The 12,682-nt window shown below is 40.4% G+C and overlaps 1 protein-coding gene across 1 annotated transcript in view; it reads left to right on the top strand.

Annotated features, from left to right (window-relative positions):
• col6a1 (collagen, type VI, alpha 1) overlaps positions 1 to 12,682 on the top strand; it is a 36,707-nt gene extending 24,025 nt beyond the window's left edge. The window contains exons 25-34 of the mRNA XM_017309853.1: positions 1,460 to 1,525; positions 5,716 to 5,751; positions 6,094 to 6,130; positions 6,249 to 6,257; positions 6,348 to 6,481; positions 8,845 to 8,942; positions 9,846 to 10,032; positions 10,124 to 10,295; positions 10,402 to 10,431; positions 10,945 to 12,682. Of these exons, the coding sequence (XP_017165342.1) occupies positions 1,460 to 1,525; positions 5,716 to 5,751; positions 6,094 to 6,130; positions 6,249 to 6,257; positions 6,348 to 6,481; positions 8,845 to 8,942; positions 9,846 to 10,032; positions 10,124 to 10,295; positions 10,402 to 10,431; positions 10,945 to 11,552 (1,377 nt within the window). The 3' untranslated portion in view covers positions 11,553 to 12,682. The remainder of the gene's footprint in view (positions 1 to 1,459; positions 1,526 to 5,715; positions 5,752 to 6,093; positions 6,131 to 6,248; positions 6,258 to 6,347; positions 6,482 to 8,844; positions 8,943 to 9,845; positions 10,033 to 10,123; positions 10,296 to 10,401; positions 10,432 to 10,944) is intronic.

The following is a 12,682-nucleotide window of genomic DNA, read 5'->3' as shown; positions in this document are numbered from 1 at the left end:
CCCCCCTCATGGAGGGGGCGGTTGGAGGGGTTTAGCACAGATCAAAGAGCAGGAACGATTTATGTGACTTTGCAGAAAAGGAACTGGGGGATTTGGTTAATTTGGTGGTCTTTAGTACACAGATTCTCAGCCCTCATTTACCAAATCTCTAAATGAAAAGGCTACATTCAACTTYATGCAAAGTGGACCTTTCAAACAGACTGTGTCTCTTTAAAGACGGCAARCTCTGCAGATGTTTGGAGTCTTTAAGCCATTTTAAATTCAACGGGGCGATCTGTTTTCGATTAGCACTTGTGCCTCGCTGCATAATTCCCGGCTTCTTTTGTAAAACTATAAACACCAACATTTCTTCTTCTTTAATGTTCGAATATGTGGGATGAAGAAATCTGGAGCTTTTTGTTCTGGTTGCAGTTTAGCAAAAAAAAACAAAAAACAAAGATTAGTTGCTGCAGCTGCCGCAGATGATTTGACTAGTCCCTCCGCCTGCAGCTGTTCTATGTGAAACGCTTTTGCAGTTTTCAGATTGGCAGAACAAACTAAAAATGTTGTTRTATTACTTTCTTGTAGAAGAAAAAAGGATTTTCTGGACGGCCTGACCCGGCTGCAGTGCGATTTGAATTTGTTCCACTGAATGCTTAAGCTGCCAAATTAATGCATTATCCTCTGTGAAACAAGCAGGTCTTTATGCTGTTTGGCAACTTTTCTCATGCAGCGCCTTGTAAAAGTTTTAACACAACAGGGAAATATTTTCCATATATTATCACGCTGCAGCCTCATTTTGTTGTATTTGGATGAGATTTCTTTTTCAGGATAGTGAGCCTGAACATACAGCCAGAAGAATTAGAAACATCCGATCTGATTGAGATGAAGCTGTTTTGTAAAGAAGATGAGACTCAATTTAGATTTTTATTATAGTTCTCTGAATGCATTTTCAAGGCACTTCTTGCATTTATTGGATCCTCCTGTCTTATAGGAGCATCTCTTCGCCTCATAGTGTTATAAATATCCACGACTAATTCTTAGCCTGCATGATTAATTTCATTTCAACAAATGTTCTTCAGAATGATATCCAGTTTGTTTGGTTTTTGTTTTTTTTTGTTAAACTCTTAGCAGAATAGTCTTTAAATCCTCTGGGTTTTCTTCTGTGGCTTTGACTGTGTCAAAGTGAAACATGTTTTCATGCTGGCCGTGGAGACTGAACTTTAAGACTGCAATAAGTGGAACTTTGTATGATCATGAAGATGATAAAATAATCCTGGTCAATCTTCTGCAAAAAGGAAAAAAATCYACGGAACAAAACTGTCATCCTGAGTTGAAAACTGTTTCACATTACTGCAGACTGCAACTGTTTTTTAGCAACAGTTCATAACAAGATTACATTCACTGGGGAAGAAAAAAAAAATCCGCTGCCAACTTTTGAATTGATGTCAAGTTTTTCTTTTTCTTTCTTTCGTTACAGAACAACGAGCTAGGGCCTCCTGGAACCAAAGGGGCCAAAGGTCACCGAGGGCCTGAGGGGAATCCGGTAAGATTACGCTCAACACTGTTCTGTGTGCGTGAGCGTTCGTTGAGGGTCTTCTTTCTTGATTCAGGCATGGAAAAAAATGGCAGTTTATGTTCATCATTAATATGCAATATTAAAAATTTAAAACAATATCTTTGATTTATGTGATTGACTGAAATCAGTCTGTCATGTTATGCCGAAGTCTAATGAAAAATATAAAATACACTCTTAACAGATTCAGTTTTTACATTCACAATAYAAATACAAAGTTTGATTCCTAAATTCAAAACTGTTAACTTTATGCATTTAATAGTTAATAAAGTTGATGTTTCATCCCTCGCAATAGTGTTTTAAATTAAAATTTTCACAATAATAAGTTTTAAATCAAAACTAAATAAATTAATTAATCCAAACATGAATTAGTTCACTTCTTCATCTAAGTAAAAGGTCTTCTAAAAACGTTGATACTCATTAGAAAATATCACGATTCATCAGGGCCTGTTGAAAATTTGCACATTTTGTGTACAGACGATCCAAAACGGTAAAATGGTGATGGGAAAAGAAACCAGCACCATCGTATTATTTTCATTTCAATCAAGTTTATTTGTGAAGCTCATTTCAGCAACGAGGCAGATCATTATGAAAACACAAAAACATCGTAAACACATCACCAACTGTCAAAACCAGTAACATTTTGTGACATTTCGTCAAACGTCAAAATCATCAATACACCTCAAATATGTCGGTCGATGTCCCAAAACCAACTCCAAGCTGGTGGGTTTTTAGTTGTGATTCAAAGGAACTCAGTGTTTCAGCAGTTTCCCAGTTTTTTCGAAGTTTGTTCCAGATTTGAGGCAGACAGTGGCTCCATCCTGTTGACTGCGCTTACATATACAAAATTTTTCCATTTGGCTCAATTTTAAATGACCTCTTCTGCCTTAAATTTCCTTGTTCTCAACATTTACAAACTTTTGATCTGAACCGCAACGTGAGCCRCCRTTTTTAACCGTAGTCTTTTTCAAGACAATACGGGCTGGATGTTGTTCCTTAATAACACGGCTTCCTTTGAGCAAATTGTTACTTGGTAAAACCTCAGCTCGCAAAAATTAACTAAACCATCTCTGTTATTTTTGACTGTTCTTASATGGATGGCGGTCAGACACGAATGCCACAAAGTTTCCTTCCTCATTTGCACCACCTGCATGTCAAGATCGTGTCTGCATCGCATGTATCTTTAAGAGCAGAATGTTTTACTTGCTCTTTCACAAACGTCTGTCATCAAACGTAAACAAAGTCCTGCTGACTTAAAACCAATTGGTGCCCAAATTAAAAATAGAAAAAAAAAAACCTTCATCTCCCGACAACTTCCTGTCGTCTTCTTCGTGGTTTTCGCCAGTAGTAACACCCAGCTGTTGATCGCATGACTCGTGTGACACAAAAAGTGTTTCCTTTGCAGTTTTGCGAAATACGTCTATTTGGTTACAGCCGAATGACCACCACATCTTAACACAAAAACATTTGATCAAAAAACGAGTTTTTTCAAAATTGTCACTTCCATCGAGAGAATTTATTTTCATAATTAAAATTTTTTTAACTAATGGGAACACAGCAAGTAAGGAGAGAATATTTATGCAAGAGGCATTCAGACCAACATGAAAAACATAGTTTTGAAGGAGCATATTTTGGAAAAAAAAAGGAAAAAAACAAACTATGATGACATAAATTTGAGAAAGAGCAAGACATTACATTTGAGTGAAATAAATGAATMCTCTTGAAGTGAAAATGTTTGCTCTCGAGTAAAGTCATAATCTATGGAGATAGATGTGCTGGATGTGGCTAGCAGGACCAACAAGGCCTCCAGTTTTAGCGGTGAAGGAATTGGCCTTAAATWTATGTACTTAGGTTTCAAAGTTTAGGCTTAAAGCCAAGCATGTATTGTGTCTGAAACAGAAGTACAGAGAGGCAATAGTCCCACTGGGTGGCACACACACAGCAGACAACCAGACCCCGTCYCTGAGGACAAATTGGGGACGGGACCCCAATTTTCTGCATGGCGTGTATTAAGCTGTTCCCTTTCTGAGCAGAACCTTGCTTTATGTTGCCAAAATGTGCTGAACTCAGTTTAAATTGGTCATAAATATAAAATGTTCACACATAAAACTGTTAGCAATATTGTGAATGAACCAACAGTCAAACAATTAAACTCTAGTTTTGTGGATTTATGCTGTTTCTAGCTGAACATAGAAACTGTTCCTAGAGCGGATCCTGTTCAAAATACTGAACATTTCTGCGTTTAATTGGCCTGATCTCACAGCAGACGTTTTCGTCAGAGACAGTTTTATGAACTGAAGAGGACTTTCTCAATCACGATGGTAGACAAAGTGAATTCCTGAGGAGCTGCTCATCCTAAATTACACACAGCGTTAGAGTTACGCATTATTCAGGGCGTGTCCGTGAGTTATGGCTCAGTGTAGCCCAATGAATTTGGCAATGTCCAGAATATGAAGCTTGAAAATAGTACACTACAAACCAAAGGGGACGTCAACGGCTATGAACCCGAATTTAAGTGCTGTGGATTCCCGTGACCTCTCTAAATGACCTGCGATGTAATCCTGCATGTAGCCATGAACTCAGCAGCAACTGAGAAACGATGAGCTACTGTCAGCTAAAATAAGAATAATAACATAGCATAGGGTAGTAGTGAAAGTTTATAAAATAAAAAGCACTTTCTCTGTTAAGAGTTTTACTTTTCAGCGTAGCCTGACTTATCGATTTTTCTTTTACAGAAGAAAGAAGTTAGTAGTAAGTGGAAGTGGATAATCACACAAACCCAAAGTTTAAACTTACTRAAATTAATGAATTGAGCACAATATTTGGAAATGTATTGTACATACATTAGCATATACTTTTTTTTTTTTTTTACCAAACAATATTCAATACAGAAGGTGCCTTCGCAGTTAGATAAAACAATCTAAACATCTTTCTACATTTGAAATGCGTTTTAAAATCATTATGTTGAAATGGTCTGTCTTTGAATAAGCTGATGTTTTGTTGTGTTTTTTTTGTCTTTRWAACGGCTCTTGAATTCAAGTCTTTTCAGTTGAATAGCTAATAGGTGGCAGATATAAGTTTACGCTTCTTTCTGCGCTCTTGCATTCATGATTTCTTTTAGTTGTTACATGAACTATTCATAAACTATTCAAATAAACCACAAAAAATGCAGTTTAAAAGGAGAAGAAAAGTTATCCAAACATCCCTGTTTGAAATAAATGCYATTACGTGTTTGCAATAATTCTCTGTAAGTATTTAAAATTCCTCTGGAGGAATATTGGCCCAGTCTTTTGTAATTTTGCCAAATTCTGATGTAGACCTGTTTCTTGCTTGCACGAGCAAACTGTGTTTTAGCTTAATGACACAAAATCATSATTGGACAATTTCCTTCAGGGTTTTCTGGTACAGAACTGATTTTATGAATCCATCCATTACGTCATGTTGTGATTTAGCGAACCAGAATAAATCTGCAAGAGGGAAAATAGTAATTCACATCATTGCTGCGTAAAATGATGCAAAATGTCAAACAACCCATAAGTGAACTCTATCCTTTCGCAGTCCTCTTCCTCAGTTTTCTACCTCCTTTATTCCTTCCTCTGCTCCGTTTAGTACATATTGCATCGAGAAGAAGTCTGCATCATGTTTCTCTCCGCTACAAACAGCTGCCTCTCTCTCTTTCTCTCTCTCTCTCTCTCTCCCTCTCTCTCTCTCTCTGTCTCTCTCTCATTCTCACCCCTCTCATGCATCATGTGTTTGTTCCTGCACGATACGCTGGCGTCAGAAACGAATGCCCTCAAACTGAGTTTTAATAGCCGCTAAAGCAAAACACATGGCTTTTCCTGCAGCTAAGTGAAAAAGAAGAAACGCTGCCTGCGGTCGTAAACTTTTGGGAAATTCAAAGGTTGTTGCAGGACGACGGCGAATGCGTGGGCGTGGATGTGGGTTCTGTGATTGTGGGAATCTGGTTCGCAGTCACGTGGGACGGCGGTTTTCCGAAGAAACCCCGAAAATAAAAAGATTTCTTACAAAACTTGCTCCGTCATCCTAAGTCAATCCAGACACATTTTTTTTTTTATTTCGTCAGATAAACCCAGACATCTGTCGGAGGGTGTCTCTATCATTTTTTATTGCTCTTACTTTCTTTCTGTTTTTTTTCCCAGGGTCCTCCTGGGCCGCCTGGACCACCAGGAACTGATGTGAGTATCAAAAAAGAAAAAAGCTCCGTTAATTTATTGTGAACTCTTGACCTCATTCTGGCCAKATGTGAGAGGACCTTTGAGTTCATTCCTCCTCCAGCCGGTGCTACTTTCAAATCAGAACCTGATACGATGCCTTCAGTCCAAGCTCCACATTCAATTTCCTGAGCTCTAAAACACGTCCAGGTCTCGGTCTTCTCAACACAACGTCGTCATTGTCATGTCCTGTTTTTCTTTCGGAGGAGCTTGAAACTCTCTGGGACCTCTGCTTGTGTTTTGAATTTGAATGCACTGTGACGTGACATGGCCGTAGCGTAACCCACGCTCCATCTCTCCCCACAGGAATGTGAAATTCTGGATATCATCATGAAGCTGTGCTGTAAGTTAGAGGCTTGGCTTTCACGTTTGCTCGTCTCGGGTTGCGCTGTTTTTCTTCTTCTATGGTGAATAACGTTGACTTTGTTTCTCCTTTCGTCCCGCTTCCAATCGCTTCCCAGCTTGTTGCGGTGAGTTTGGAAGTTGCACCTTACATCTTGTTCTCGGTGGGCACGTTGTAGCTTATTCTTTATGATTTTATGTGTGTGTGTGTTTTCCAGAGTGCAAGTGTGCCCCTGTGGACCTGGTGTTTGTCGTGGACAGTTCGGAGAGTATCGGGGCGACAAACTTTGCTCTTGCCAAAGATTTCATCATCACAGTTATTGACAGACTGATTAAAGACCATCAAGTGAAGGTAACTACACCTTTCACACATTTGCAAATCCTCAGACATAAAGAAGAGCAGCTTCTAAACCCCYCCAAAAATCAACTAGGCAGTGAAGCAGTGGCAGGTGTTAAATACTTWYAAAATAAAAGAACTTCCCATTTGATTCAATCCAAAAATTGTACCATTTCTGTTGACTTTGCTTTTCCTTTTTAAGTCACATTTATGTGTTTAATGGGGTAAATATTCTTTCTTAAAACTTTTCTAAATGATGTACAGCATTTAATAAAGTCTGTTTACATATGGAATTGGATGATTTGGACCAGGACCTGATAGATATCAGAATTAACTTGGACTTGTCTCAAAGAGATTCATGACATTTAAAGAATTGAAACTTGCCTTAGATTTGGTGCTCAAAGACTTCAGATTTTACTTAGACTCACTCCTGGGAGGAGACTTGAGACTTGATATGGACTTACCTCAAGAGACTTTGAACTTTATTTGAATTTCCTCAGACTAAAAGACTTAGACCTGCCTATTAAACACTTGCTAGTCGATTTTCACTGGTCTCTGAAAGACTTTGAGATGGATTTGCCTATCGAAGGGTTGAGATTTCACTTTTAMTTGGACCAGAAAGACTCGAGGCTCGACTCSGACTTGGCCAAAATTACACATTTGTGGATGTGACTCACATGACGGCATTGTTTTTATATTTTCCATTTCATGCCAAACCTCAGTGGGATGACCTGCATCTGACCTTTGTGGAGTAAGTTGCTTACATAAACCTTTTCAATGACTGTTTTTCTGGGGTTTTAAGAAAAAAAAAAAACTCTGAGGTCAGATGCTCAGAATAGAAAGTAAGAATGGAAACGTCTTGTTCTCTTGTGCTTTCTTTTCTTTTCTTTTCTTTTGAGAACANTCTCCCCACAGGAATGTGAAATTCTGGATATCATCATGAAGCTGTGCTGTAAGTTAGAGGCTTGGCTTTCACGTTTGCTCGTCTCGGGTTGCGCTCTGTTTTTCTTCTTCTATGGTGAATAACGTTGACTTTGTTTCTCCTTTCGTCCCGCTTCCAATCGCTTCCCAGCTTGTTGCGGTGAGTTTGGAAGTTGCACCTTACATCTTGTTCTCGGTGGGCACGTTGTAGCTTATTCTTTATGATTTTATGTGTGTGTGTGTTTTCCAGAGTGCAAGTGTGCCCCTGTGGACCTGGTGTTTGTCGTGGACAGTTCGGAGAGTATCGGGGCGACAAACTTTGCTCTTGCCAAAGATTTCATCATCACAGTTATTGACAGACTGATTAAAGACCATCAAGTGAAGGTAACTACACCTTTCACACATTTGCAAATCCTCAGACATAAAGAAGAGCAGCTTCTAAACCCCTCCAAAAATCAACTAGGCAGTGAAGCAGTGGCAGGTGTTAAATACTTATAAAATAAAAGAACTTCCCATTTGATTCAATCCAAAAATTGTACCATTTCTGTTGACTTTGCTTTTCCTTTTTAAGTCACATTTATGTGTTTAATGGGGTAAATATTCTTTCTTAAAACTTTTCTAAATGATGTACAGCATTTAATAAAGTCTGTTTACATATGGAATTGGATGATTTGGACCAGGACCTGATAGATATCAGAATTAACTTGGACTTGTCTCAAAGAGATTCATGACATTTAAAGAATTGAAACTTGCCTTAGATTTGGTGCTCAAAGACTTCAGATTTTACTTAGACTCACTCCTGGGAGGAGACTTGAGACTTGATATGGACTTACCTCAAGAGACTTTGAACTTTATTTGAATTTCCTCAGACTAAAAGACTTAGACCTGCCTATTAAACACTTGCTAGTCGATTTTCACTGGTCTCTGAAAGACTTTGAGATGGATTTGCCTATCGAAGGGTTGAGATTTCACTTTTAMTTGGACCAGAAAGACTCGAGGCTCGACTCSGACTTGGCCAAAATTACACATTTGTGGATGTGACTCACATGACGGCATTGTTTTTATATTTTCCATTTCATGCCAAACCTCAGTGGGATGACCTGCATCTGACCTTTGTGGAGTAAGTTGCTTACATAAACCTTTTCAATGACTGTTTTTCTGGGGTTTTAAGAAAAAAAAAAAACTCTGAGGTCAGATGCTCAGAATAGAAAGTAAGAATGGAAACGTCTTGTTCTCTTGTGCTTTCTTTTCTTTTCTTTTCTTTTGAGAACACACTTTTATGTCTTTCCAGTGACTCTCCTCTTCCACTTTGGATGCAATTAGTCAGGAAGGGTGTGACGTTGAAATGTTGACAGAGCAAAATGAATGCTTGCAGACACGACACACACACACACACACATGCATACACACAGAGTAGATCAAAACACTCATTCACACTTCAATGTTTTCCTTTCCAGTTCTCGATGAACGAATCCACCGTCGGTGTTGTCCAGTACAGCGGATCACAATCCCAACAAATCGTGAAGCTAACAACCACCCTCCCCGAGTTTAAACAGTGAGTTCGCAAACACACACAACCAGATGCTTCCCGCCTTTTCTTATCACTCAATTTGTGGCTTTCTGTTTGACTCCGCGGTTTTTTGACTATTTTAATTKCCTGGCGTCTTTCCTAATGTGAAAATGAGCAGTTTTGCATGTCACACTATGTTTGTTTTCTTTCTGAAAACGAGATGAGTTAAGGCCTAATCTCCGTTTGCTGTGTTCTGCCTTGCTAARCGTGCCTAGAAATTAGTGAAACTGGTCCTAGAGTAAAACTAGCTGCGCTGTGTCCGAATCCACAGGCAAATATTAGCATGTATATAATACACATCTGCAATGATTGAGCTATGATTTCTACCATTCCAGGACTCATTGAAATTTTCTCCATGACTTTGGCTGTGTCGATGTAAACAGCATAAAAGCATTTTTGCTTCAGATTTTGCTTTGGAATTAAATTAGGTATTGTTTTGTTTTTGACAGGCTTTTGAATGAAAGTCGTGCCGGTTTGGTGTGTTATTTTGTGCTACCAGCTGTGTTTCCATTTACCATAAAATTGCACAGACTGGAATTATGATCTGGATGAGGTTGTTTTTCAGCCATATTGAAATTACAGGATTTTTGCAAAACTGTAATGGAAACACTTTTTTTYCCAYATCACACGAGTCACGTAATCTACAACCCCTTGTCTTATGAATCTTGTGTGCAGCTAAAATCGGGTCTCTTTCATTCCCTTCCTTATCATTGACACAGTATCAGCTYGTGTTAAACAGAAACCTGTAAAAGAGCGGTTTTGAGAGAATGCAATGTTACTTGAAACGGCTTCAAAAAGCTTGACGAAGCGCGTCGTTGATTTTGTGAAACGCCATTGACCTTGCCGATGAAGCTTCCTGGCGGAAACGCGTGTGTTTCTGATTTTCAGGGAAGTGAGAGACATGCGCTGGCTGGCTGAGGCCACTTACACAGGCGAGGCCCTGGAAGTTACTCTGAAGACCATAATCAGCGATATGACGAAAGAGAACAAAGTGGCTCTCGTCCTCACTGACGGACGTGCTGACATTACCAGAGACAGTACTTCCCTCGATATGCTCTGCGGGCACGGCGTCTTGGTGAGTGAAGTTAGGTGACACATGCAAGGGGAATTTTGTACTTTCCTGTGTTCTGATGTGCTAACTGTACGTTTTCTTGCCTCATCGCTAGGTGGGTAGTTTAGGAATTAAGGACTACTCAGGCCGCGAGCCCAACATGGAACAGCTTCACTCTGTGGCATGTGCCAACGACCAGAAACCAGGGTTTCCCATTGTCCTGGATAATTTTGGTGTTCTGCTGGAGGACAGCTTCCTGCAGAATATCACGGCCAGGATCTGTCAAGGTACAACACGGCTAAACATTTGCAGCCATTTATTTCATATGCTAAATATTCCCAAATGAGTTTTATTAAACGACTGTTGCTTTTTTTGTGTGTTTGGTTTTTGCAGCAAGGAAATGCCCGGACTACAAATGTCCGAGTAAGTTTTTCTCATTTTTATTATTTCCTTTGCAATACTTCCACAGTAGGGTTGAAAACGAGAATTTTTTTCTCCCCAAACTTAAGTTTTAATAGATATTTTATGATACAACACCACAAATTATTGTTTTATTGTGAAGTGGAAGGAAAKGGCGCCTTTTAAACGCTTTAACAAGTTTTGTACTAATAAAGCGTGTTGCGCTTTTTGTGTTCTGTGCTGAAAAGAAAACCCATTGAAATCTTGGTTCTACGTCTGCCACAAGCAAAACATGTGGATGAAATAAAAATTGTATTTTTCATTTTTTAATTACTCTTCTAATTACCCATAACCCACTATACCTGWCGTTCCGTAGCACTTTCATGCTGTGGAAATATTTTTTTCCTCAGCAGAGACAGGGATGCTGTCCATTCAGTCAGTTATCTTTCTTTTCCATCACGGCGCCACTGAAAAACAGCCATTGTCAAACGTTTTCCTGATCRTTTCCTCTCTTGTTTTTTCTGTTTTTCATTGCAGTCAACTTCTCTCAGAGCACCAACATTTTGGTGTTGATGGACAGCTCAGCCAGTGTGGGCCAGAAGAACTTTGAGATAAGCAAGACTTTTGTCAAGCGCCTGGCCGAACGTTTCCTCACCGCAGAGAAAGGGCCAGGCGTCGTGGTCAAAGTGGCCGTGGGTCAGTACAGCCAAAGAACCCCCCGCCTAGAGCAGTCTCTGACCCACAACTACACCGTGCTGGCACCTAAAATYGAAGAGACCCAGTTCCAAAACGAAGGCACCGACGTTCTGCAGGCCATGCAGTTCGCCATTAGCTCCCTGCCCAGCCGCGGCGACGCGTCCGGGTCCAGGAGGAAGCTGGTGCTGTTCTCCGACGGCCGGTCTCAAAGAGTCACCGGGGCCGTCCTGGAGAAGCGAGTCCGCGAGGTTGCGGACGCCGGTATCGAGCTCTTCGTCATCTCGGTGGGAAGCCAGGTCAACGAGGCCAACCTCCTCACTCTGGTGAGCAGAGGGCAGCAGCAAGACATCAGCTACGGCCAGCGCCACCTGTTCCGCGTTACCGACTACGCGTCCCTCCTCCGCGGGGTCTTCCACCAAACCGTCAGCCGCAGGGTCTCTTTGTCCTAGAGCGTGAACTAAAAAAGGACGTACACGCTTTAGAATATTTTTAGACTAATTATGAATATTCAGTCTCACTCATTTACAGTACACTGTGTTCAAGTATGTTTGAAATCATGAGAAGGTAGTGTCGGATAAATGTAAATATGTTTTGAGAATGACTCTTTTACTTTGAGTTGACCCTCCAAGGCAGACTATCTTAGTCTCTATACACCACTATTCGATGAATCTGACAGTACACGGATTAAATCTTTCTGCCTCGAGTTAGAACTCAAAGTAGAACGGTCCAAATCCAAAGGAGTGTACTACGATCCTGGAGAGTYGTCAATGATAGCCACATTTTTGCTTACTCTACTCTACGTCTGGACCGGTTTCTCCTCAGGTACTCTGTATTTCTCTAGCACTCCTAGCTTTGACTTGATTCAACCAATGAAACTTCAAACAGAGAGGCTTAATGAACCTTCGCTTTGCTCTCCAGGACCAGAGCTATGGCTGGTTATGGTAAATGCTGGAGACATGTTCAAATGTGTTCTTTCCACCATAGCGCAAATTTAAAGAGAGCAGCCCTGGTTAGGTCCACACATCTGGTTCCTGGCTGACTTATCACTTTGTCTTTTAGTTCTAATGACATCTATTGGAAAGGTTCATAGGGGAAAATGATGTGTTGGAAAGTCAATCACCTACAAAACAGCAGGATGTGGCAGTAGACGGGCCCTTTTTTTAACTGGCACTAACGAAGACAGCTAGACTCAACGTGTGTGTGCARATCGTTGGCTGGTTGTTTCATCAACAGTTTTGCTGGCGTCGATGTGTTTTCTGGCCTTTTTGGACAAACAGCAGTATAAACACACTCACACCAGTGAGATAGAAAACATCTGTCACACTTAAAAGTTGAGAAGAAACCTGAAGGGCCTCTAGAGGCCCCCGGAGGCCCGTCTCAGCCGATCCTCATGCCAGCACTCGGAGCCTCATGCCAGTGGCTCCGAGTGCTTCTGAACTGTTGTTTTTATCCACGGTGCTATTACCCGCTGTGTATCAACCTCTACACAAGCTGTCCAAGAAGATATTTTTTTTAACTGCAAACACAAAACCTCTGTGATGTTGTAAGATCTCCTCCAATAAAGGTTGTTACACCCCAA

The sequence above is a fragment of the Poecilia reticulata genome, linkage group LG17, assembly GCF_000633615.1.
Source record: "Poecilia reticulata strain Guanapo linkage group LG17, Guppy_female_1.0+MT, whole genome shotgun sequence".
NCBI lineage: Eukaryota > Metazoa > Chordata > Actinopteri > Cyprinodontiformes > Poeciliidae > Poecilia > Poecilia reticulata.
Note: the sequence above shows the minus strand (reverse complement) of the source record. Positions and strands in the feature narration are given on the sequence as shown.